The 26,815-nt window shown below is 44.2% G+C and overlaps 1 protein-coding gene across 2 annotated transcripts in view; it reads right to left on the reverse strand.

Moving 5' to 3' along the window:
- The window catches only part of SATB2 (SATB homeobox 2), a 177,034-nt gene that overhangs the window by 47,255 nt on the left and 102,964 nt on the right, over positions 1–26,815 (reverse strand). The window contains exons 8-9 of one of the 2 annotated variants that reach the window (XM_006117926.4): positions 7,936–8,148; positions 3,540–3,695 (exon numbers count right to left, since the gene is read on the reverse strand). In XM_006117926.4, the coding sequence (XP_006117988.1) occupies positions 3,540–3,695; positions 7,936–8,148 (369 nt within the window). The remainder of the gene's footprint in view (positions 1–3,539; positions 3,696–7,935; positions 8,149–26,815) is intronic. The other variant, XM_006117927.4, reaches the window with a different exon arrangement.

A 26,815-nucleotide genomic window follows, 5' to 3' on the forward strand; every position in this document is an offset into this window, starting at 1 on the left:
CAGGCAACAGGGCAGGCTAGTTATCCAAAGTACACACATAGGGTTTCAGATGGAATCGTCCTCAGATGCTGTTATGGCCACACTGCTAATTTTTGCATGCTACCTCGGGTATGTCTGCCCACGCTGGAAATGACAGCCCCAGCTCCAGTGTAGACACTGCCCGATTTACCCGATTGCACGGGTTCTCAATCTGGGGCTCCTAGCTGTCCTGGCCATACTGGTAACTGGGAAAGGGATCCCAAATAAATCCAGCAAAATGGCAGAAGGGTCCAGGAAAGAGGGCTGAGGTCTGGGAAAGGCTGAGAAATGCCTCATGGTCGGTAGTAGTTTCCTTGCATTGATAGGTTTTCATCTTAACCTTGCTAGCAACGCTTTTTGTACTGAATTTGCCTATGCTCTATTTATTTATTTTTTAAAACCGCGTAAGCATATAAAAATGTTGGGCCTTATTCTCCTCATAGCCATAGTGGTGTAAGTCAAAGACCCTCACTGAAGTTACTCCCATTTTATACACGTGACAGAAAGCTGGTTCTGGTCTCTCATACATCAGAAAAATCAGGCCATAAACACCTGTATTTAAACTTCATAGGGTCAAACTTCAGATAAAAATACACACACATAATGAACGTTAAGTGATGGCTAAGTAGATATTGTGAGATTAATGGTCTCAGCAATGAGATCTTCACAAGGGTCAAATCCCTTCAAGAAGACTTATCACCACATTATCTTTGCACCCTTTCCTTTTTGAAGCCCCACATCTTTCATTTACTCAGATTTCTAAACATCACCATCTGTGTTCTCCTAAGAACCTTCACTCCTCTAGCTGCTAAAACTAATCTGCAAAGGGATTTCAGACTAGAGATGGATGGGTATTAAATTAGAGGCCAATTCATTTCACCAGTGGATAATCCCAATTACAGAAGCTGCTTTCACTGGGTATCAACTTTTCTTCCAGGAAGAAGGCAAAAGATATGGGGTTCCCCTGGCTGCTGACTGTGTAAAAGGCAACCCAACACCCTTGTCTAATATTCACTGCCAGTTAACACTGTGCAGATCATACAGTCATTGGTACTGCTGCGGAAAGAACAAGAGCAACTGCTTTACCAGTGAACTGAACAGATCCCAGCGGTTAGCCCTGGGGAAGAGAGGAAATTCCAGGGAAAGCTAATGCAATACTACACAGCAAGTCTGATCTGGGGAGAACAGCAAGGGAATGAACTCTGGAGAAGGGTCCAATGGACTCGCTTTTATTGTTCTCGCTCACTTTCGTTCTTCTCTCCTTCAAATGCTAGTCCCCCTGCAAATACTGGGGGTTTCCTAAAGCACTCTGAGCGGCAGGATTCCCATGGAAATCAAGGGTTACACTCACAGTCAGTCAATCAGAGCAGAGCTGGGCTACACAGCGTGCTTCTGAAAAACCCACTGCTAGTTTTTAAATGAACTAATTGCAAGATTGAGTTCTGAGAGTCCCACACTTAGGGGGAGGGGAGAAAGGAGAAGGAGAGGGAGAGGGAATGTCGCACACAAGTGAACCAATCATTTGCTTTCCTTTGCTTCCTAGTCCCTTGAATTCAGGCCCACGTGCGTTCACATCCCTTCCGCAGCTGGTGCTGACATCACAGCAGCTGGGGAATCTTACTGGAGCCAGTAAAGGGTCTTCAGGCAAACGAGGGAGGTGCAGTACCATTCGACTCCAGTGACAATCACTTGTTTGTCCCCACCCCTCAAAGCCCCCATAAGCCAATTCCACACTCCAGCAACGTGTCACTAGGACCTCTCAGTATGGCGAATTCTGGAGCATCACAGGGAGTCGGAAATGCTGCCTCCTGTGGCAGGATTGTGAAACAAAACGAACAGCAGCTCAGAATCCCTTCTGAACTGGCTGCTATGGGGGACATTCCACGCAGCCTTCATGCCAGACAAGAGCATTCATGAGTCCCATCTTCAGCCTTCTGCTTCGTGCTTTCACTCTCCATATCATCTCTTTGTTTCTTTTTTAAAGTGGACAGGGATGGGCTTATTTTCATTTCAGGGGAATGGCTGCTGTTTAGTTCAGCCAGGGGAGGGCTCAGTTGCTGCTCACTATAAGCATTTCCACCAGCACTGACTGATGCTGGTGAGCCACCCAAATTATTTTTGCGTGGCTCGGTGCCTCTATTTCAAGAATCCTCTGGGTAAAATGACAGGAAGCTTGCAGGCAATTTTAAGCCAAACCTCAGAAAGACTGGCTTTCAGTCAGTGCCCTGTGCGAACTGTGTGCGTAACTTTGATATGTGCATGAATCAAAGAATAAGGGGCATGTTTGCAAAATCAATTGTGCAGTTTTTATATTTACTGCACGTTTACCACATATGTCATTTATTACACAGTGGAAAACCGTTAAATGCACAGTAGTTGTGCCAAGCGGCATTATGCTTTTAACAGCTTTATTCGTTTAACAGCTCCAGTTCTCATTATATTTTGCCATGTGGTATATGAGATTTTTATGCATTTAACAGTTTAAAAGGGTTCCATGATACTTTCCTTTTATGTATTTCATGTTGTGCCTGTGTGTGTGTGTGTTGGTTTTGGGGGGTTGTGAGCCTGCTGGGGGGGGAGGGGCTTTGAGCTGTAACCCATGTAAGACAACCAAGGGAAATAATGATTAAGAAGGAAAGGAGAAAATGAAGAAAGGAGAAAGGAATCAGCCTATGCCAGGATATAAATACATATAAGGGTAAGGCTCTTCAAATGGCATCAAATGCCTTATTTAGATGCCTTTTCACATTTTAATCAGATTTATTTTACTTCAGTTTGAATACGACTGTTTTCTTTCCTGAAGGAACATATATTTTCCTTTCCTTCAGGCAAGAAAACAGTTGTATTCAAACTGAAATAAAATAAATATAAATTGTATACTTACCTATGTTCCATTGAGTTCCCCAGTAGGTAATTTTTGCATCCAAGGTTAGAGGTAGTCCAAGTGAACTGTTAGCTCTTCTCTGCCCTTCCCTCCCCCTCCTCCTTCCCCTGCCATTCCTCCCTGTACAATGACAAGGGCTGACAGGGAGTGATTTCAAATGCACAGTACACTGTATATACTATATACAGTGTATATAGCATACTATACACTGTATATAGTGCATGTAAAACAGAAATACCTGCCTAGGCTACAGTTTCCTATTATTTTTCCAGAGTTAAGCATTTAAGAAAACAAAGAATTTATCTTTGAGATGAGGATTTTTGGAGTGTTCTTATTCAACTACCAGAAATTTTAGGTTACATGCTACAATGGGGAGAGAGGAGTGTGTGTCTGAGTTATAGGGCTCCAATATGTACAAAAAGAAAATCCACTACCAGGGATCATGAGCTGATCCCTTTTCCATCCTACTTTAAAAGGAAAAGAAAACTAGCTGGGAGGCAAAAGACAAAACACGACAGGTTCCCCAGAGATTATTATTATTGTAGGAACAGATGTATTTTTATTTGTGGGAGGACGAGAAGTATCTAATCCCAGATCTAGAATTTGCTCTTTAAAAAAAAAAAAAAAAGGAACTCACCTGACTTTTATTGGCAGCCACTTTGGCAAACAGGGCCTGAGACACTTTGGCCCTTTTCATCTCCTGTTGGATCTCGTCATAAATGGCAGCTGTGATGTTGACGTTGGCGCCGTCCACCTTAATGGGGAGGTCTGTTGTCGGTGTCGAGGTTTTGGCCTACCAAGAGACCATGAAAATAATAATTAAAAAAGTGCTGCTTTCAGCCCAGCCATCTGTGCAGAAATTATCAAAGGATTTCAGTCAGCTGATGCCAAACTGCATTAGCTACAGAGGGACACTTCCTGTCCATTATTCTAATCAGGTTAATTGTGATTGGAAATAATTGCTGTGCATTCCTATAGGACGTGCAGGGCCCTGTCAACACTGCCTCCCCCTTTCCCTCCTCCACCGGCGTGTTTACTGAACAGCTCAAAGACGGGATAGGTAGGCAGGCTGGGACTCTAGGCTGAAGGCAGGCAGACAACTAAGTTTGTTCTGCTGGCCTACAAATGCAGCGTGTATGTGGGGATGTGCCTTTTTTTCCCTTTTGTTGTTCTAAAAATGGCATACCTTGGAGGAAGAGTCAATTCTCCCAGAAAAAATGAGTAAATGGGTAGAGGTCTCTAAATAATAAATTATTACTCAATTTAATGCACTCCCTCAAGTCTCCCTCATTCTTTATTAAAGCTATACATATGTCATTTGAGTATGTATGGTTTCCCATCATTATCATCATTATGCTAGCCACACAGTCACCTAATTTCACCTAGGAAATCAGTAAAAAATGAAAAAAAAAATCATTTAATAAAGCCACGCTTTGGCAGGCTTTTGATGTGCTGCTCTCAGACTCCTAAACTCATATTGTAATTTTGTGTATTCTACTGCAATCCTTTTAATTGAATGATTTCCCATCAGCTTCTGTGACAAATGAAGGACAATAACTGAGGATGCCAGCACTTCCCCAGACTAGGCTAACCCTAAAAGGTTTGTACCAATACAAACCACCAGGTTGCTGCAAGATTTTTATCTTAACCTAGTCAGCAGCACTAAGACTTAAGTGAGGAGTAACAGGCAGAGAATGACATGCTCTTCCACTGGTGATCTTACAGTGGGACACTCAGTCATCTGCATCAGCAGTGTCAGCTCCTCAGATTTCATCCACTTCCAAGAGACCAAATACCAGAGCTATTAGAGCTGAAATAAACTACGCTTATAACTCAAACAGCTCACCCTAGAATCCCTGCGCCTGACAGGAAGAGTCTTTAATGAAAGAATGAATGCCAAATGTACAAATTGTCTATCTGCTATTGAAGCTTGGGAAAGAGATGAGCCAAGTGGCACATTAGAGACCGAATCCTCCCCAAAAATTCTCTGCGTATGTGTGCTCCATTCTTAATTTTTGGTTCAGCCCTTTATAAATATTTGCAGGTGGCCCAGGCCTTCATATCTGGAATTTTCCAGAGTTTAGGGAAATGTTTCCTCTAATCTTTTCCATCCATGTGTGGATTTTTTTTTTTTATGTACATCAAGGCATGTGTGAATGTGCACCACCAGTAGAAACAAAAAAACTAGGTATACACGCTGGGAGGCATTTGAATCTCTCCTGAATAGCTGCACAAAGTGCATTGCTTACAGGGAACATTGGTTTGGAGTACTTTTGATGGGGTTTGTGTCCAGGCACATTTCTAGTGTGAATTCTTAAATGGACAGAACTGCCTAACTGTCCGCATGTTAACAGAAAGTGCACTTAGGCTAATCAGAACTTTTTAAGCGCCCTCTTTTCTTCCTCTAGTTCTTCCTACCCCAAATCCTTTCAAGAAATTTTAATTAATGGCCCCTTCTGAAGCCCATGGAAGTCAAAGATCTAAGGATACCCACTAGTTCTTTGAATGATACGTTAAGTTTTGAAGGGGTTAGATTCCTAACTCATGATATCCACGTCTAAAAAGTGTCTTGATAATAATATGAAGTTGACCATGATTGGAATTTCTTACTGCAAACAATAAGCAAAAGAAGAGGGAAATTGTACAGCAATAACGGAAGAGCTCTCAAGTCCTGTCAGTTGCTGCTTCATCCTTTACTCTTTAAAACAGAGTAGAGAGAGTTGGCCAAATGTATGTAGCAACCTTTTAAACTCTCAAAATTTGTTTTCAAAGCACTTAGATCCTTTTGTTGAGTTAATTTGGGACTCTCATCCTCACAGTGGTCCTGAACAGTACCAGAATGTGTCAAGGACATGGTCCTTGTGGGGATTTCATCACAAGCGCAGAAATACAGATGGGTGAGTAACTCCCCATACCCATTATATTAACCCCCCTCTGCCCTTCTTCCATATAAATAGTAGCCTCTCGTTTAACCCTCCACACTGAAAAATCACTCCCAGAACTACTGCCTCAGGAGACCAGTATCCATGGAAACAATATTTCAAAATGCCATTAACTAAACTTCTCTAGCACTGTAGTGCAATTCCTAGAAGGACAGTACAGTATCTCCCATCTAGCTACCTCTGCAATGCCCAAGCCCCTCATCTCTGCTGGGAGACAGCACTTGTAGGAATCACTGTACTGTCCTACACTGTACTTGTAGGAATCACTTGATCACTGATCAAGAAGATACTGCCTCATCTAAGCTAAGACAATGTATATGGGAAACAAAGCAAAATGTGCTGCCTATGGGCTCGTCAGCAGCCTTGTTTTCAGAGACGCTCGGACCTTCCCAACAGTGCCTACTGTGTGCCGTGCGAGTGCTGACAGGGGAATTGACTGGTGCACAGATACCGTGCCAGCTCTCTTCAGGACGGTGAGCTTCTCCCAGCACACACAGGAAAAAGACAAGAACTGAGGACATAAAACTTTGTGTATCGCTGTGGCTCAAAAGAACAATTCAGTCAAACTGCTGCCTCCTTCAAATCACAAGAGTAAAGTGAGCTTGGGTTGCCTAACACTCACCTTGGACCTAAAGAAGAGCTCTGTCTAAGTGCAAAAACGTCTCTCTCGCTAACAGAAATGAGCCCAATAAGAGAGATTACCTCATTCACCTCCTCTTTTTAAACTCTGGTGTCAGATTTTCTAACAATGCTTATTTATAAGCATTATCGATAACAGATAGGTAGGCCAATGACCTGAGTTTGCAACACAAAATTCATTTTCAAATTTGTGAGTATTTTATGAGATAAAATTATCTGCAATTAGAAATGCCTTTACATAATGCAGAGATTTAAAGTATATTAAAATGCCAGGATGAATTCGAGCAACCTGAGTTGTTCTACAGAAGCAAAAAGCCATCTTTATAACTAATCAGGTTGTGCTGCACTACTGTCAATAACAAGATTAAGAGTTGGGGCATCCAGCCTACAGATCTGAAATAGGAAAAGTACCCAGTAATAAGATTAGAAGCGCAGATAACATACACAGAACTATAACGCAGATGATTAACAGACTTCAAAATACTACAGTCACTAAAGCAGGATGGTGACACATTCCTATCCATTCACTAGTAAAGTTTTGAATCCACTTAAACGCTAGAACAGAGCTGCCTTGGCTCTGCAGTGAGGAATTTCAAATTAAAGCTATGCAAATATTGTGATGACAAAGGTAATTTTCTGTAATTACAATCTCCTTCTAAGCACTCCCACCTTTTCAAAAGGCTGTATGCTAGTGAGATTGTTTTCAGTCAGGAAGCAGGGGAAAATACACTGCAGTGTGTCTGCCCACGTTTTCGTCTTCTAGTGGCAGATGAGCAACTTATATGGGTATTTAAGAAAGTGGGTGGTAACACAGCAGTGATACAAGCTTACAGAAATCTGAAGCTGTGTCAATCAGACAAGCAATGATCGTCTGTTTCAACACCTCCACCCACTTCATATCTCGAGAATACTTGTAAATGATTATAAATGAAAACCTCTAAAATAAGGACTGTACTGACGCACGCTACCAAGCAAATGTATAAGATCCTCATTCACTGGAAACCATGTATTCTGTTAACCACACACTGTTTTCACTGCAAATCACGTGTGAACCCAGATCCAACTCCTCTCTCTTCCCTGCCCTGTGTACTAGACACTAACAATACAGGAAGTAAGTTAGAAACATGTCTCTTTCCATAATTCATCGTGTATAGCCATACAGTGGACACACGCCATTAATCTGTATACAAAGCACATATATCGTCTTTTATGTACTAAAATAAGTGCATTCCTCTTTGTATTTATGGCATGGATCATACCTAAAGCTGTTACAGTGCCTTGCTGACAGCTAATAAATACCTCTTTACAGCAACTCCAAAACCCTACAAAAGAAATTTCCAAGATACAAGGTGCAGGGAAGAACAGACAGGAAAATACTGAAAAGTCCCATCTCATAGAAGTATGTGCAGGACCTCAAGCCAAAGAAAAACAGTTAAAGGGGTTGAGCCTTACCTGGGGGGTTCTGGAAGAACTCGGACTGCTGGCTGCTGAAGACACCATGCTCACATTGGGGTTCATACTCCTCTCTCTCTCGTCCTGATATATACGATCCCGCTCTGTGTCAGGCAGGTTGAGAAAATTCTGCATTGCTCTCAAGTTTACCAGGAGGGATTGGGAAGCTGTCCTAGGGTCTTCTTCTTTACGCAAGATCTCTGACAGCAATCCCTGGTTCAAAAAATTAAAAAAAAAAGCCAAGTCATGTGTTGTTTTTTTTTTTTAATTTGTTTGGTATAACCATGCGGGTTGCAATGCTGAGAACCTACATAAGATTCCTAATGGTTCTTAAGGGGAAAGAGGGAACAGTGCTTTGTGGGAAAGTGCTTGTCTTCTGAGAGCTGATTTATTTTGGGATTGTCCTATTTTAACTCTGTAATAATAATCAGAACGCAGGGATGTGGGATAGGACGGTAGAATAGCAAAACTGCAATTACCACCAGGTGCCTTCTGAAAATATTTTAGGGATGGTTATATTGCTCCCTCTCCCTGTTTGAAGCTGGGAACACTTGGCAGTCCTGTTCCTCTTTACAAATCTGCCAAGTTTGGTAAATTTAGTTCCGACATTTAAACAGCGCAGGAGGTTTATTAGAAAAACCCAGCATTTGGCTGAGTTTGGATATTACAGTCCATTCACTTTAGACTGGATGATTTTTTTATAATAGGAGAGAATGCCACAACTATGAAAGCTTTAGATCCTGTCTTCTGGGACTGGTTACTTTTATCTTTTATTTGTTGCATCATTTAAAACGTCATAACATTCATCCAGTATTTACAAAACTTTCATGCCAGCAGGTAGCCAGTACAGCAGAGAGCAGGAAGATGTAGGGACACAAAAGTGTCAATGCCACTATGCACAGACCTAAGTGATTTGCAGGATCAGAGCCTAAGACAAATAGCAATTTATTAGTTCATACAAGATGCCCCGCTGTCCTCTAAGGGCCATATTATATCTGACACCAGCTTATAGATGTGTGTTTTGCTTCCACCAGGTAATACTATTGTAACTTCCTTCAACATGCGGGTTTAAATGTATTCACATACAATCAAGAAGCAGAGAAGCATCAGACTCACAGCCAAAAGATGTTCAATTCAGTTTTGGGCATGCCGGTCAAGAGGCTCAGATTGGAGATTTCAAAGTATTTAAAAGGCAGCTCTGTTCTACAAAATTCATACACCCTGCCCACCTAGCATCTATTGAACTAAAGCATTACACGCAGAAATACTGCCTAGAGAAAAAAGCTTTGCTCCTGAAAATTCCACTACATAGCTAATGAAGCTGACCTAAAGCCAGTACCATTTAAGGGTCAATATTTACCAACTGAATACTGGAGGAAACTGGAGTACCTCAGATATAACTGTGTGGTAACTGTTGACAAAAATATACCTCACAGTTACTTTACAGTTATGGCCCAGTGAAATCACATTACAGTTACAGTCAATCTTACTTCAGTGCTCTTGTCATGAAGCCACATAGCTAGAAAACCTGAAATATTTACTCTTGGCTTATTTTCTCCGCTCACATCAAATAGTCCCCAACTCTTGTTGGACATTTCCAAGACAGTTGACCAGTAACCAAAAGCCAATGTTTTCCAGTGTTTATTGGTCTTATTCACTACACTTATTGACAAAACCAACAGTCTAGAAAAATACGCTCCCGTGTCTGCTTACATCTGCTCACACACAGCCAGAACACACACAGAAGAGTTATGCTTGAACCACAATCTGTTATGGCAAAAACTGTTGTCCATGGACCTCTGGTGGTCCCCAATGAGTTGACTGATCAGTGTCTTTCCTTAAAAGAAGCTAAAAATACATTTTCCTAATGTTATTTTCGCAAAGCCTTACATTGCATATGGGACAAGGTTGGGGCCATGCAATGAGAAGTGGAGGATGGTCCGTGAGCAATCAGTCTATTGAGATGAGATCTAACCTATGGAAAAATTCAAAGACCCTCTAGTTCTTGCTTTCATTACCCATTGAAATCACTTCCAATATCATGTATCTTATAATTGGTATCACTGTAACAATTTATTAGAGACCGTACAGTTTGGGGACATTTCAAAATGCTTTTCCAGTTTTCTAGGCTAAAAAGCCCAGGGGGAGATTAACTGAAAGGGGGATGGATGTCCTAGAGGTCTAACATGTGGTGTTTCACCTCAGTCCTTTGCCTTTCCAAGGTACATATAGCCAGTCTCTGCATTTTTCCTTTAAAGTCAATGGAAAACTATCCAAATTGGATTTTAAAAATTAATACAAAAATTTCCAAGTTCCCTGACTCTTGACTCTTTGGCTGTTTGGGGGATATACCAGAAACAAATAAAAACAAAAACCTCAACTTCCAAATACTGTGTGATTTGGGGATTTTTTTCCCCTTATGCTCCTCTTTCTTCTCCCCAATGCCTGGCTGATTTGAAAAAGAAACTCATGAGCAATGGGAGTGTTCTCCAAGACAGTGGTTCTCAACCTTTTTCTTGCTGAGTCCACTTACTCACAGCAACTTGCTATAAAGAACTCCACGTCCCACCTGTGCCACAACAAGTGTTTTGCTGCCTATTAAAAGCCAGGACTAGCACAAGGGATCTATGAAGCTAAATTGCTTAGGCTTCAACTTCAGCCCCAAGACACAGAGCTAGGGCTTTCTTCCCTAGGCTCCAAGCAAGTCTAATGCCAGGCGTGTTTGGTGGAGCCCTTGAAACCTGCTTGCAGCCTCCCATGGGGCTCCAGACCCCTGGTTGAAAACCACTGCTCTAAGACAGCTCCCATTGTTTCACGCCAACCGCTGCACGTCTGAATGTACGGTCTAATTGTAAAAATGGAGCTCAGACACATACATGAAAGTGCACCAGCAACTCTTTCCAAGCGCAGTCACTGACTCCTTATGCAAATCAGGTATTTGTATGTCCAAGTGGCTCTGTCGATGCTTAAAATTTGAAATGTAATTTTCAGACAAGCAATTGAGGTAACTGAGTTCACATCATCCAAGACAGCTTCAACTTTGAAAAGCTGATCTCTCTCTCTCTCTCTCTTTTTTTTTTTTTAACTGATTTCCACTCACACTCGTGTATGCGGGAAATCGGGCCGTGCAAATGCATCCTGGGGTTCTGTACTTTTCAAAAGAGGAGGATGGATGCATTTGGCAGCCTTATGAGCTATGCGAATAGCAGATAAATAATGAGAAATGAGTAACTCAGAAGGAAAGATCCCACTTCCTTCTAAGACTGAAGAGAACAATATGATGCAGTGTATCAGTAAACAATGCCAGACAGAGCGCAAAGTGACAGAAGAGAAAATACAGTAAAATATCTCGAGAGCAATAACATTTACATTAATATAATTCTGAGCTACCAGAGTACACACAAAGTAACCAGCAAGTAACATTATGAAAAATAAAGTGATACTTAATAATCTGTTCAGCCTTTTTGTCACCTGCAAAACATTAGGCTTTCAATATGCAAAACATCTTCCTTCCAGGAAAACAAATGATCGTGATTTCACTTAATTGTAATTTAATGAGGCATAATTTATTTTTTAAAATGATATACACCAGGTGTGTGGTGAGGAAAGAAGCCCAGCCAGACAAACCCTAGTGTTTCTATTTTTGAGAAAAGCCTAAAGCTAGCCAAAGACTGTTTTCATTTCTGCAAATTATGTTTCTGCTAGAGGGGGCTAAGGAGGGAAACCCACAGCATTCATACATTTGTTATAAAATTCCGATGGCTAAATTAGCTCATTCCAGCATACATACATTTCCCATATAAAAAAATACACGTACATACACACTTGGCAATTTGCAGAGTAACTAGCTGTGCAAACTTAAAGGAACATTTCAAGGCCTGTATGCTCTAAATTGAACTTAAATGAATAAACAGATATTCTACCTCCAAACAGAATACTTAAGATCGTTTTAAAAATGGATATTTTGATAGTAATTGCGCTTCTTTTTCTGCCACAGTGTTTACTGGTTTAAAATCATCTCAAGTGATGAATGATTAAATAGATGTAACACTAAATGTAGGCCCTGTTCATAAACATCACACACATTATCTGAGACCAGGCATCATACCTGAGCACAGCTTGGCTTATGTTTGGGGCTTATACCAAGCACTGCATTTTATTACACACTGTGTCAAGAACTGGTTATAAAAAACAAACAGGGGTAGAAAAAGCAGAAAAACGATCAAAATGTAAAACTTTGAAAGTATTTAAGTCTAGGATAATTTTGTCAGTTTTTTATTATGCGAGTTGAGAACTAGGTCACACAACTTTACTAAGGGTTTCAAAGACTGAGACTGTTGATATTTTGCACAAACCCTATGGAGCCTTGTTTGCGATTTTATTTTATTTTGGTTTTGCTATTGACAGAATCTCCATGCTGAACTACTGGAACCTAACAATGAAATTCTGTAATTGACTGTGGGCAAGCAATCAGAAAGCTGATATGTACTTCCTAAGAGGATATCCACAGTGGAGGCAGCAGGAGCTGTGGGTGCACCACACCTCGGAGGATTGGGGTGAATCATGGTGGCAGGGGAAAGGGCGGTGACTTAGGTCTGCCTGGCTCAATCAACAGAGGCAGACAGTAAACTGTAATTGCTAGGCAGCCTATGGCCTTAATCCAATGCTGAAGTCAACAGGAATCTTTCTGCAGTCTTCCTAACGGGCTTTGGATCAGGACCTAGAACTGATAAAGGACTCAATGGAAAGACTAGTTCTATTGTCAGTGGCTGGAAAAAAACTAGTTTTTTTTTAATACGCTAAGCATGTCAAAAGCAGTTTCTGTTGAAGCTGGAAATTAAATTGTCATGTAGGCCAAATCAATGCATAGGGTCCGCAGGGGCAAATAGAATCATCAAAGGCTAAAAGCTCCAAATAATGCTCAGAATAAGCAAAACCTCAGGCTTTAGCATCACAGCCTGGGTGGAGTTGAACATGAACAGATCCAAAACCTCTTTTTCTCAGACGGTTTTTAAAGTTTGGATAATTTTTTCACACTACGTTTTCTTTTTTGTGCAAGAGCAGCAGGGGAAAGTGCTGAGGAGCTGAGAGTATGTCTACACAGCAAAGAAAAGCCAGTTGCTGGCCTGGGCCAGCTGGTGTGAGATCCCAAGACCTGAGCTGTAGGGCAGTTTCACTCCTGTGTGGAGTTCCAGCATTATGACCCAGTGGGATTGTAAGGTCCCAGAGCTTGGGCTCCAGCCTGAGCCAGGAAATCTATACAACAATGAAAGCCCCCGCAGCCAGAACCCCAACTCAGCTGGTGGCTAGCTGTGGTGTAGACATACTCTAAAAGACATGCTATCATGGCATTTTAAGTCCAATTGGAACATGCAATACCATGAAATCTTATGACGAAGCCAGTTCCATTTCCCTGCAGAACTGGACAGGATTCAGAGAAGCATCAGAAGCTTTGGTGCTTATTCAAATTCAGCCTCTGAATCTCAAGGGTTAGCAAAGGTGACACGTTCACACTTGTGGAGGGGAGTCCTTTTCACTAAGGCGGGCAGGCACATCCAATTTTTGTGAATACAGACTCCAAACTCATTCCCAGGGGCTGATACTGAAACTTTAACCCCCTAGTATCCAGCAGTGAAATCTAATGTTACCATGCTAAAATGACTGATTTTAGATATAAACTATTACTGCTGTGATACCCCCATGCTTTATTAAAATTGGCTTCTGAATATAAATATGCGTAACTTGAAGATGCTTTGAACAAAATACCTAATGTAACCTATCAATTTTAATGTTACAATCTGCTGGATCTGGGTATGTTATTTTGGTGCATGAGTCATTATTATATTTGAAGTTAGAAATATGAGGTGTGAATCTGTCAGAAAGAGGGCTTTGGTTTCTTCGACCATGGGATAAGGATTGCTAGGAAGACATGGGATCCGCGTAATGAACATAGGGAAGAGCGTCTTCATGGGCAGGCTTGCAAACCTAGTGAGGAGGGCTTTAAACTAGGTTTGTTGGGGGACAGTGACCTAAGCCCTGAGGTAAGTGGGGAAGTGGGATACCAGGGAGAAACATGAGGAGGAAGGTGCAACAGAGGAGGATCCCTGATTTGTACGGAGATGGTAGGGAAACCCACTAGTTATCTCCATCCCCCTCCCTCCCTGAATCTCATTCGCTTTCACCAGGCTGGGGTGGGGGTTTGGAGTCCAGGCTCTGGTCTTGGGCTAAGGGGTAGAGAGTGTGGGAGGGAATGCCCTGACGGTGACCTCAGGCTCCTACATTAGGAAAGCAGAATAAGGGACCCTCTAAAGGTAGGGAGGTGAGGTGGGTTGGTTTGGGTTGGGTTCTGGAGTGGCCTAGGGGCTAGGGCATGAGCCTGGGGAGTGCAGGGTGGTGCATTAGAGTCCTGCCTCCCTTCGCCCCTCCTACTAGTGACCAGACGGCCTACACAGGCTGCCCCTGGGAAGGACATGGTTACTGCATTAGGAAGGCAGGATAAGGGACCCTCTGAAGGTAGGAAGGTGGACTGGGTTCCAGAGAGGACTAAGGGGCATCAGCCTCTGGAGCAGAGGGAGGTGGGCTGGATCCCACTTCCCTCAGCAAACTGGGGCAGCCAACACCAGTTGCCCCAGAGCTAAACTTGGCTCCTGCATTAGGAAAGCAGGATAAGGGCCTTCTGAACCTAGGGGGTTGGGATGGGTTCCAATACTGACTAAGGAGATAGGGCATTCACACAGGGTGGTGAGTTCAGGCCTTGTACACCCTGGGAGTGATTAGACAGCCAACACAGGATAAGGGACCTTCTGAAGGGAGGTAGGGAAGTGGTGTGGGTTCTTGAGTGAACTTGGGGGTAGAAGCCGCGAGGAGACCTGTGGCACCTTATAGACTAACCAAAGTATTGGAGCATAAACTTTGATGGGCAAAGACCCCCTTCGTCAAATGCATGTAATGGAAATTTCCAGAGGCAGGTATAAATATGCAGGCTAGAGATAACAAGGTGGATCCAATCAGGGAGGATGAGGCCCACTTCTAGTAGTTGATCTGGAGGTGTGAATTCCAAGAGAGGAGAAGGTGCTTTTGTAGTTAGCGAGCCATTCACAGTCTTTGTTTAATCCTGAGTTGATTGCATCAAACTTGAAGATGAACTGTAGCTCAGCAGTTTCTCTTTGAAGTCTGGTCCTGAAGTTTTTTTGCTGAAGGATGGCTACCTTTAGATCTGCAATTGTGTGTCCAGGGAGATTGTGTTGCCATTCCTAATATCTGATTTGTGTCCATTGATTCTTTTACATAGGGACTGTCCAGTTTGGACGATGTATATAGCAGAGGGGCATTGTTGGCACATGATGGCATATATTACGTTAGTAGATGAGCAGGAGAATGATGTAATATATGCCATCATGTGCCAACAATGCCCCTCTGCTATATACATCGGCCAAACTGGACAGTCCCTAAGTAAAAGAACCAATAGACACAAATCAGATATTAGGAACGGCAATATACAAAAACCTGAAGAGGAACACTTCAATCTCCCTGGACTCCTCGTGTAACGAGGTGTACCGTTAGCTCGAATTAGAGATCCTAATTCGAACTACCTACTCCGTGCCGCGTATAGCCACAGGCACGGAGTTCGGACTAAGGGACATTTAAAAATGGCGGCGCCCGGGAAGATGCAAATGAAGCCCGGGATATTTAAATCCTGGGCTTCATTTGCAACTTCGAATGCCTACATTAGCCTCCCTAGTTAAAACTAGAGTGCTAGTGTAGACATACCCGAGGGAGGTAACTTTGGCTATTTCTAGACTAAAAGTTTCTTTCGGAAGAAGTTTTTTTTGGAAGAGATCATCTGAAAAAACTTCTTACGAGAGAGAGAGTGTCCACACTGCAAAAGTGCATCATAAAAGTGATCTGCTTTTTTGAAAGAGAGCATCCAGACTGAATGGACACTCTCTCACATGTAAGCTGTGATTGCTCTGGATGGAATGGCCAACAGGGCATCTGTGCTTTTTCTTCTTTCCTCTTCTTCCAAAATAACTCCTTCTTCTCCGTCCACACACGCCTTTTTGCCAAAGAGCTCTTTTGGAAAAAAGGCTTCTTCCTCATAGAATGAGGATTACCAATGCCGGAAAAACCCCTCTGTTCTTTGAAATTGTGTTCTTTCGCAAGAAAATTTAGTGTGGATGTTCCTCAAGTTTTGTTGGAAAAATGGCCATTTTTCTGGAAAAAAACTCCATAGTGTAGACATACCCATAGTGACAGATGATGTGGGAAAAGCTGAAGTACCCAATGCTTTCTTTGTCTCTCTCTTCATGGACAAGGTCAACTCCACATGACTGCGCTAGGCAATACATTATAGGAAGGAGGTGGGCAGCCCTTAGTGGAGAAAGAACAGGTTAAGAACTATTTAGAAAAGGTCGACTTGCAAAAATCCATGGAGCTGAATTTAACGAATCCAAGGTTACTGAAGGAGTTTGCAATTGTCACTACACAGCTATTGGCCATTATCTTTGAAAACTCTTTGCACTTGGGATGAAAGAATAACAAGCACTGTTACAGGCTGGGGACTGACTGGCTAAGTAGCAGTTTGGCAGAAAAGAATCTGGGGATTACAGTGAATGAGAAGCAGGAGTCAACAGTGAGTCAACAGTGTGCCCTTGTAACCAAAAAGGCATATTAGGGCACATTAGGAGGAGCATTGCCAGCTGACCTAGAGAAGTGATTATTCTCCTTTATTCAGCACTGGTGAGGCCACATCTGGAGTACTGCGTCCGATTCTGGGCTCCCCATTACAGAAAGGATGTGGACGCACTGGAGAGGATCCAGCAGAAGGGCAACCAAAAAGATTAGGGGGCTGGAGCACATGACCTATGAGGCTGAGCGATTTGAGCTTGTTTAGTCTGCAGAAGAGAAGAACGAGGGGGGATTTGATAGCAGCCTTCAACTTCCTGAAGGAGAGTGCCAAAGAGGATGGAGAAAGGCTGTTCACAGTAGTGACAGATGACAGAATAAGAAGCAATGGTCTCAAGTAGCAGTGGAGGAGGTCTAGGTTCGATATTAGGAAAAACTTTTTTACGAGGAGGGTGGTGAAGCACTGGGATGGGTTACTTAGGGCAGTGGTAGATTCTCCATCCCTAGAGGTTTTTAAGTCCCAGCTTTACAAAGCCCTGGCTGGGGTGATTTAGTTAAGGTTACTCCTGCTTTCGGCAGGGGGTTGGACTCAATGACCTTTTGAGGGGTCGTCCAGCCGTAGGATTCTATGATCTGTTTATTGTTGTAAATGTGTTAATGAGAGTCATTACTTGTGCCCCAGATGTTTAATGGCTTGGTGATAATCTCTGACTTGTAAACAGCTTTGTTTGTCCTATAAGTCCAAGCAATGGTTGGTGTTAGAAAGACATGTGACCATACCACCTGGCACTGAAATTCATTTTGAACCTGGTATTTTTCCATGGGGGGGGGGGGGGAATGTGAAATAAAGGATTCCCACCCTGGGGGAAAGTCTATTTAAGCAATAGGAAGCAATCCCGTTTTGTCTTCAGCTGGCTTTTGAAACAGCCTGGCATGCTCTGGGGGCATGTCTACACTAGCAAATTTCAAAAAACGTATTTCTAAATAATAATTCCCATAATAACTATTTTTAAATAGCGAGTCCTGTGGCACTGTATAGACTAACAGATGTACTGGAGCATAAGCTTTTGTGGGCAAAGACCCACGTCGTCAGGCGCATATAGTGGAAATTTCCAGACGAATTTATTTGGGGATTAAATCCCTTTCGGGGGTTGATTTTCTGAGTGCTGTGCCCTAGAACAGCTTCCTGCCTGAGCTGTAGTGGTTGGCTCTGCTCTGATGGGAGGGCACTTATATCAACAGTGTAGCTTGTCTGGGCAAGGCTAGAGGATCTGGCCCAGCAGGACAGGTTGGTGGGGAGCCCCAGAGAGCAAGAAAGTGGGCACGAGTGGCATGATCAGGACACCGTGGAACAATCCCAAGGGGAAATCTGTGACCACACCCCATCACAGTGCCACACTAAAATGACTGATTTTCTATATAAACCATTACTACCTATCATCGAAAGATAGAAAAGGAATGTTGGAAGGGGCACTGTACCTCTAACATCTCAGAAGTCATTTTTATCAGCTCTCAGGATAATAAAAGAATTTCACATATTATATACTTCATGGCAAGACAAGTCTTTGGCTTGACATTTCTCCAATGGCAACATTTATATTAATCAGGGTGGTATATGAATGGAATACAGGCAGTCCCCGGGTTACATACAAGATAGGGACTGTAGGTTTGTTCTTAAGTTGAATCTGTATGTAAGTCGGAACTGGCGTCCAGATTCAGCCGCTGCTGAAACTGATCAGTTTCAACAGTGGCTGAATCTGGACGCCAGTTCTGACTTACATACAGATTCAACTTAAGAACCCCAGGCATCCCCAAGTCAGCTGCTGCTGAAACTGATCAGCGGCTGATTCCAGGAAGCCCGGGGCAGGGGCTTCCTGTAGTCAGCCACTGGTCATTTTCAGCAGCTGCTGACTTGGGGACACCTGGGGCAGAGCAGCTGGGGTGCTGCTGGGTTGGTCCAGTGGCGCCCAGAGCGGCGCTACGGGACCAACCGGCAGCGCCCCAGCTGCTGTACCACAGGCGTCCGGAGCAAAGCCGCGGAGCACGGGGGCAGCGGGACAGCCCAGACGCGCCGTGGCTATCCTGCTGCCCTCGGGCTCCACGGCTTTGCTCTGCTCTGCTCCCTGTCCCCCAGGTCTGCAGCTGGCCGCGCGTTCCGCCGCTTTGCTTCCTCTCCCTGGTCTGCTGGAGACCAGGGAGAGGAAGTGCCCCATTCGTAACTGCGGATCCGACATAAGTCGGATCCGCGTAACTCGGGGACTGCCTGTACAGTACTTTGAATGGTTTTAAATAGACTATTGCTGGCCTGCAAGCACCCAAAATGATAACAATAGCACATACTGAAGATGTTCCTTATGGATTACCAGGATTCTGAGGACCTAAGGCCATTCTTGCTTTTTTGGGGGGGAGAGGGCCGGGGGAGCACCTCTGTACTCTGTCATTTTTTCCAGTTCAATTTTTCAGACTGAAGAAGTTTGGTTAGTTAATGGAAGTTTTAAATGTTTCTGCAAACCAAGCAGTGCTAAGATTCATCCATTTATAACTAAGAACACGCAATGTTGCAAATATACCCTGCCACTTGAACAACTCTTCTAACTTCCGCTGGGACAAATCCTGATCCCACACTATTGTAAATCCAAAGGAATGGAATCCAAGCTGAAAAGCCTTTTCCCTGGACTTATAGAACTATAACTGAGAGCATTGTTCGCCCTTGACCTACCAGAACACTGACATATATTCCATCATCTCCCCATTTTTTTAAAAACTTTTATTCCCAGATCCACTACCTATGGTGCTGATATAAATCTGATTCTTAAAACTCATTTAACTAATGCTATAAATGCATGCCTCGCAAGAGATACCTGCTTAGGCATGAAGTGATGGCATTTAGTCTGATTTGACTCACAAGCTCAGGCTGCAACAATGTCAATTTCATTTTTATTATTAAAAATGAAATTTTTAAATTCTCAAGAAAATTGTATTATTGCATTAGTTTAATAAAGACTCCTTTTTATTATGACATGTCTTTTTATTAAGGAAGACAATATGTGCATATGGATCTGCATTTTGGTGCTGGGGGAAAAGGAGGCATAAAAAAGAGTGCATACTTGCAAATGACATGCCATTTATAAGACACACAAGAAAAAAAAACACCATCAAAGGAGCAAGGCATACAGCATACACTTTGTATGGCTATACATTTGTTTCCAAGGATCAGAAATCATGTGTATCACCTATGCAGCCAGGAGCAGTATCCTGCAGAACACATTCTGAAAGCCTGACTCACGTACTACTTAAGATCTTTTCATCCAGCCTACTGAATACAATTAAGGTAACTGAAACTGAAATTTTGGGTACTGCAAAACCTACTGTGGGTACAAATACTCCATGTACCAAAAATCTGCTATTTATTAATTTAAACATTTCCCTCACAGGCTGCCTTCTTTCCTGTGTGTACAACAACATGCTGCTTGTGCCACATTACACACAAGGCAAAAACAATTAGGCAGCATGAAAAGGTTTCAGGCAATAAGAGTGTTCTTTGCAAGCAAACAAAAACAGGCCCTTCCTAATTGAAAGTCTATGTAGAATGGTGTGTGGACACCACAGTGATGAGTGTGGTATGAATTCCTAAACAGACAGAAGTCAGAGCATTAAATGCTGCTGGTCTTCCACTCACTTAAGTCAAGGCAAATACATTCACAGAAGGAACTGCGCCAGGATTTGACTCATAGGCAGATATACACAGAAGTTACTTTGAAAACACACAGAGGGCCCGATTCTACTGCCATTAAGTCAATGGGAATTTTGCCAATTCAGGTCAATGAGAAGAGGACTGGAAGTAGATGGAAGCTATTTTGTTTTCCTTTCAAAGCTCTTCACTATAAATGGAGATTCAGTGTAAATGAAACTTATAACCAATCAGCGACTAACAGAGCTAAGCAAGGACCACCTCCAAATCTTCACACTAGAAAGCTGATTATTCCCATTCACAACTAAAGAGCTTTAAAAAGAAACAAGAAAGCAGGGGAAGAGAGTAATAAGTGGCCTCTTCAGTTCTGAAGATTTTTTTTTGCCAGATCTCTTTCTATCTGGCACCATGACTGTTTCATTTAACAGCCTCAGGTTCATGGTTAGTCCCAGTTTCTGAGGCTGTTCACTAAAACAACCACTGGCCATTTGCCCCAAATGTTACTAGCTTTGGCTACTTTGTCAAAATGTTGGCAAAAAAATATGCCTTTTTTAAAAAATAAAAGACTCAGAATACATTTGTTCGGTCTATACTGTGGCTTTCCAGTCCATCACAGGTCCCTTGAGCAAAGAAAGCAACAATTCACTAATCTAACTGAGTTGGTTGGATCCTGAACTACAGAGCTGGTCTTCTGTTTATAGCACCAGCAGCTCTTTCCGTTGGAACTCCATTTTCTCCATCATACCTCTGCTGCACAGAAAGGGACACTCAAAGAAGGGGAATTCCCTGTGCTTATTTATCTTATGTTGACCATAGAGATCTTAGTTCTGGCGCCTGTTGGCCATCTAGGGACTCCCCCACCAGTTAAGTTCTAACCATTAGGGATCACTGTAGCAAAACTGAAATGGTTGGGAAACTTTCCAGAGAAAGGATAATTCATTCATCCGAAAGGTTCTTTTAGAATAATCCCCTCACAATTGTTATCTTTTGTGCCAGTACGTTTCTAAACACATTATCAGCCTTCAGCCTGTTATACCAGGTTCTGGCAAAACATTTTGAATATCAAGTTTACAGAAACCCCACACTGAATGAATCTGCATGAATTTGCTAAGGAGGTGAAAGGCACTCCCTGCCCTGAAGACTGCCTGAATCTAAGCATGCTCCTCACACAGGTTAAAAGGTCATAGCATCACCAGTGGGGCTACCCATATCAAAAGGAGAGTGGCTCAGCATGGCCCTGCCTTGCCCTCCACAATAGCTGGCAACCTCAGGCCAGCTCTGAAGGGAACTCCCCACTGTTCCCTGTAAGCTGTGCGCTTGTGCGGCGCTTCCAAAGAGATCCAGACACTGCCCAGCTTATCAGCAGAGTGCCCGCTGCTAGGTTTTGTGTTTCCACTGCTGGTGCACATTCGCACATGCCTCGGTGCACATACAATCGTATTTCATACATGGATGGAAAAGATTAGTCTCCACCAGACGGCTATTCCAGATCAAGGTAGGATGTTCGTTTGAAGTGGCACAGGTATTCTGAAATAACTCCTTGTAGATGTTTTTATTCCAGAATAAGGTGTTTCTACAGTGCCCATCACCATCCTTTTTAAGTCGCTGCTCTCCCAACACATCCCAAAGGGCATTCTGCCCTTCTCTGTCTTTTGCAGAATGCTTCAGAAAGTGCCTTTCATTCACCTCTCACCCTGTACAAAGCTCCCCCTCCAACTATGTGTATGAGCAGCATCTACCCCCACATTTAATAACTATATTCATAGCAGCAACTTAACCCAGTGACCATTTGAACCCAGGTCTCCGAGACGTGAGTCCCTGCGGCCCTAGGGGAGGCGTCCAGACTGACCCCCCGAGTCCAGCCCCTACTACGCCCCACCTCCTTCCGACCCTGCTGTGTCCTCTCTCCCCCATCACATCCCTTCCCTCAACGCCCCTCTCCAGACAGAAATACCAGGGAGCCACATGCAGGATGGCAGCAGCGATTGGGGCCCTCTGCACTCATAGTGGTGGCAGCAGAGCAACACACAGCCTCTTCTCTGCTCCGCCGCTATCTCCCCAGCCAACCCAGGCACTCCGCTTCCCCGTGGCAGCAGGAAGGGAAGTGCCTCATCCCCGGCGTGGGCTGGCTTGAGAGTTAGCTGCAGAATGGAGAAGGCTGTTGCACAGCTCTGCTTCTCCGCAACCCTGGTGAGTGCAGGGAGGCCCAATCCCTGCTGCCAGCCCTAGCCCACCCAGGCTAACCAGAGTATGGGAAACCATCCAGTCCACAGAATGACTGGGGCGGCCACCATGAGGCCACCCCAAAGCTTGAGGCAGCTACACCGAACCATCTTCCGGACAGGACAGCTCTACACACACCTCCTCTGAGCCAGGGACGTGCTGGCAGCAGCGCAGAGCTAGCAACCGGAAACTGGTTGTGTGGCCCCGCCCCCGGGCGCGCGGAGCATGCGCAGTGCCGCCCCCCCACCCGGCCTGGCAGCCCCGCACGGCACCCCCTACAATAGGGCGCCCTGGGTAGTAGCCCAGCTGGCCCGTACTTTGCTCTGGCACTGCTTCCGGAGGGGAGGGGGGTAGATCACCCAGGGGCAGCAGGTAGGTCTGCGGGACACATAGAATCCAAGGGCTGGAAGAGACCTCAGGAGTCATCAAGTCCAGCCCTTTGCCCAAGGCAGGACCAATCCAAACTAAATCATCCCAGCCACGGCTCTGTCAAGACGAGACTTAAAAACCTCTAGGGATGGAGATTCCACCACCTCCCTAGGGAACCCATTCCAGTGCTTCACCAGCCTCCTAGTGAAATAGTTTTTCCCAATATCCAATCTACACCTCTCCAGGTACGTCTACACTAGCCCCATAGATCAATCAAATTAGCTGGTAAACCTCATTGAAGGAGGAATACCAGCTAATTCGAGTTAGGGCTTTAAATTGGAATCCCGTTTCATTGCCGCGTGTAGACGCGGGCAGTTACTTCAGGCTAGTCAATTTCTAAAATGACAACCGGCCGGGAACATGCAAATCAAGCGCGGGATATTTAAATTCTGGGCTTGATTTGCAATTTTGGTCGCTCTCATTAGCCTCCCTAGATCAATCTAGGGGGCTAGTGTAGACAAGCCTTCCCACTGTAACTTGAGACCATTGCTCCTTGTTCTGCCATCTGTCACTACTGTGAACAGCCTTTCACCGTCCTCTTTGGAATTTTCCTTCAGGAAGTTGAAGGCTGCTATCAAATCCCCCCTCACTCTTCTCTTCTGCAGACTAAACAGACCCAACTCCCTCAGCCTCTCCTCATAGGTCATGCGCTCCAGCCCCCTAATCATTTTGGTCGCCTTCTGCTGGATCCCCTGCAATGCGTTCACATCCTTTCTATAGTGGGGGACCCAGAACTGGACATAATACTCCAGATGTGGCCTCACCAAAGCTGAATAAAGGGGAATAATCACTTCTCTGGATCTGTTGGCAATGCTCCTCCTAATGCACCCTACTATGCCATTCGCCCTCTTGTCTACAAGGGCACACTGCTGACTCATATCCAGCTTCTCATCCACTGTAATCACCAGGTCCTTTTCTGCAGAACTGCTACTTAGGCATTTGGTCCTCAGCCCGTAACAATGCTTGGGATTCTTCCGTCCCAAGTGCAGGACACTACACTTGACCTTGTTGAACCTCATCAGCTTTCTTTTGGCCCAATCCTCTAATCTGTCTAGGCCACTCTGGACCCTATCTCTGCCCTTCAGCGTATCTACCTCTAACCCTAGTTTAGTGTCATCTGCGAACTTGCTGAGGGTGCAATCCATCCCCTCATCCAGGTCATTATTAAAGATGTTGAACAAAACCCGTCCTAGAACAGATCCTTGGGGCACTCCACTAGAAAACAACCACCAACTTGACATCGAGCCGTTTATCGCTACCTGTTGGGCCTGACAGTCTAGCCAGCTTTCTATCCATCTTACAGTCCATGTATCCAATCCATATTTCCATAACTTGCTGGCAAGAGGGAGACCGTATGAAAAGCTTTGCTAAAGTCAAGGTATATCACATCCACTGTCTTACCCATGTCCACAGAGCCAGTTACCTCATCATAGAAGCTAATCAGATTGGTCAGGCACAACTTGCCCTTCAAGAATCCATGCTGACTATTCCTGATCACTTTCCCCTCTTCCAAGTGCTTCAAAATGGATTCCTTGAGGATTCCCTCCATGATTTTTACGGGGTCTGAGGTAAGGCTGACTGGTCTGTAGTTCCTTAGATTGTCCTTCTTCTCTTTTTTAAAGATGGGCACTACATTTGCCTTTTTCCAATCATCCGTGATCTCTCCTGATCTCCACGAGTTTTCAAAGATAATGGCCAAAGGCTCCTCAATGACATTTGCCAACTCCCTTAGTACCCTTGGATGATTAAATCTGGGCCCATGGATTTGTGTATGTGTTGCTTTTCTAAATAGTTCCTAACTTGTTCTTTCCCCACCAAGGGCTGTCCACCTTCGTCCCACACTGTGTTGCCTAGCGCATTTGTCTGGAAGCTGACCTTGTCCGTGGAGAGAGCGGCAAAGATAGCATTGAGTACTTCAGCTTTTCCCACATCATCTGTCACTAGGGGTGTGTCTAGACTACATGCCTCCTTCGACGGAGGCATGTAGATTAGCCAGATCGGAAGAGGGAAATGAAGCCGCGATTAAAATAATCGCGGCTTCATTTAAATTTAAATGGCTGCCCTGATCTGCCGATCAGCTGTTTGTCGGCAGATCGGGGCAGTCTGGACGCGATGCCCCGACAAAGAAGCCTTTCTTCATCGACACAGGTAAACCTGGTTTCACGAGGCTTACCTGTGTCGATGAAGAAAGGCTTCTTTGTCAGCGCGTCGCGTCCAGACTGCCCCGATCTGCCGACAAACAGCTGATCGGCAGATCGGGGCAGCCATTTAAATTTAAATGAAGCCGCGATTATTTTAATCGCGGCTTCATTTCCCTCTTCCGATCTGGCTAATCTACATGCCTCCGTCGAAGGAGGCATGTAGTCTAGACACACCCTAGGTTACCTCCCTCATCCAGTGAGGGCCCCACAACCTCTCTAATCACCCTCTTATTGCTAACATGCCTGAAGAAACCTTTCTTGTTATCCTTCACATCCCTTGCTAGCTGCAATTCCAATAGAGCTTTTGCCTTCCTGATCACTCCCCTGCATTCTCGAGCAATGTATTTATACTCCTCCCTAGTCATCTGTCTAAGTTTCCACTTCTTGTAAGCTTCCTTTTTGTGTTTAAGCTCACGAAGGATGTCCCCGGTAAGCCAATCTGGTCGCCTACCCTATTTGATCTTCTTGCTGCACATCAGCATGGTTTCTTCCTGTGCCTTTAATACAGCTTCTTTAAAATACTGCCAGCTCCATGTAAGCATCCCAGGGAATCCTGCCCATCAGTTCTCTGAGTCAGTGAAAGTCTGCTTTTCTGAAGTCTAGAGTGTGTATTTTGCTGCTCTCCTTTCTTCCTTTGGTCAGGATCCTGAAATTGACCATCTCATGATCACTGCTTCCCAGGTTGTCACCCACCTCTACTTCCCCTACTCGTTCCTCCCTGTTTGTGAGCAGCAGGTCAAGCTACGCATGGCCACTGGTCAGTTCCTTCAGCACTTGTACCAAGAAGTTATTCCAAACATTCTCCAAAAATTTCCTGGATTGTCTGTGTACTGCCGTATTGGTCTCCCAATAGATGTCAGGGTGATTAAAGTCCCCCACGAGAACCAAGCCCTGCGATCTGAAAGCTTCTCTCAGTTGTCTGAAGAAATCCTCATCTACCTCATCCACCTGATCCGGTGGTCTATAGCTGACACCAATCACAACATCACCCCTGTTGTTTCCACCTCTAAACTTAACCCATAGACTCTCAACAGTCTTTTCTCCCTCTAAATACTGGAGCTCCGAGCAGTCATACTGCTCTCATACGTACAATGCAACTCCTCCTCCTTTTCTTCCCCACCTGTTCTTCCTGAACAGTTTATACTCTTCCATGACAGTGCTCCAGTCATGCGAGTCATCCCACCAAGTCTCTGTTATTCTAATCAAATCATAGTTCTTTGACTGGACCAGGGCTTCTAATTCTTCCTGTTTGTTTCCTAGGCTTCTTGCATTTGTGTACAAACAACTTAGATAGCCAGTTGATCACCCTACCTTCTCCAATCGAGTCAAAGGTCCTCCTTTGTTGCTTGTTCCTCCTTGTGTTTCTTCCCCGTATCCGACTTCCTCACTTACCTCATGACTTTGGTCACCATCCCCCAACAAACCTAATTTAAAGCCCTCCTCACTAGGTTTGCAATCCTGCCCGCGAAGATGCTCTTTCCTCTCTTGGTTAGGTGGATCCCATCTCTTCCTAACAATCCTTGTGTCCAGAACAGAGTCCCATGGTCGAAGAAATCAAAGCCCTCCCTGCGACACCACCTGTGCAACCACGCATTTACTTCCTCAATTTGACGATCCCTACCTGGACCTTTTCCTTCAACCATAAGGATGGACGAGAATGCCATTTGAGCTCCAAATTCCTTGATCCTTCTTCGCAGCGCTATATAATCTG

The sequence above is a fragment of the Pelodiscus sinensis genome, chromosome 7 (genome assembly GCF_049634645.1).
Source record: "Pelodiscus sinensis isolate JC-2024 chromosome 7, ASM4963464v1, whole genome shotgun sequence".
NCBI lineage: Eukaryota > Metazoa > Chordata > Testudines > Trionychidae > Pelodiscus > Pelodiscus sinensis.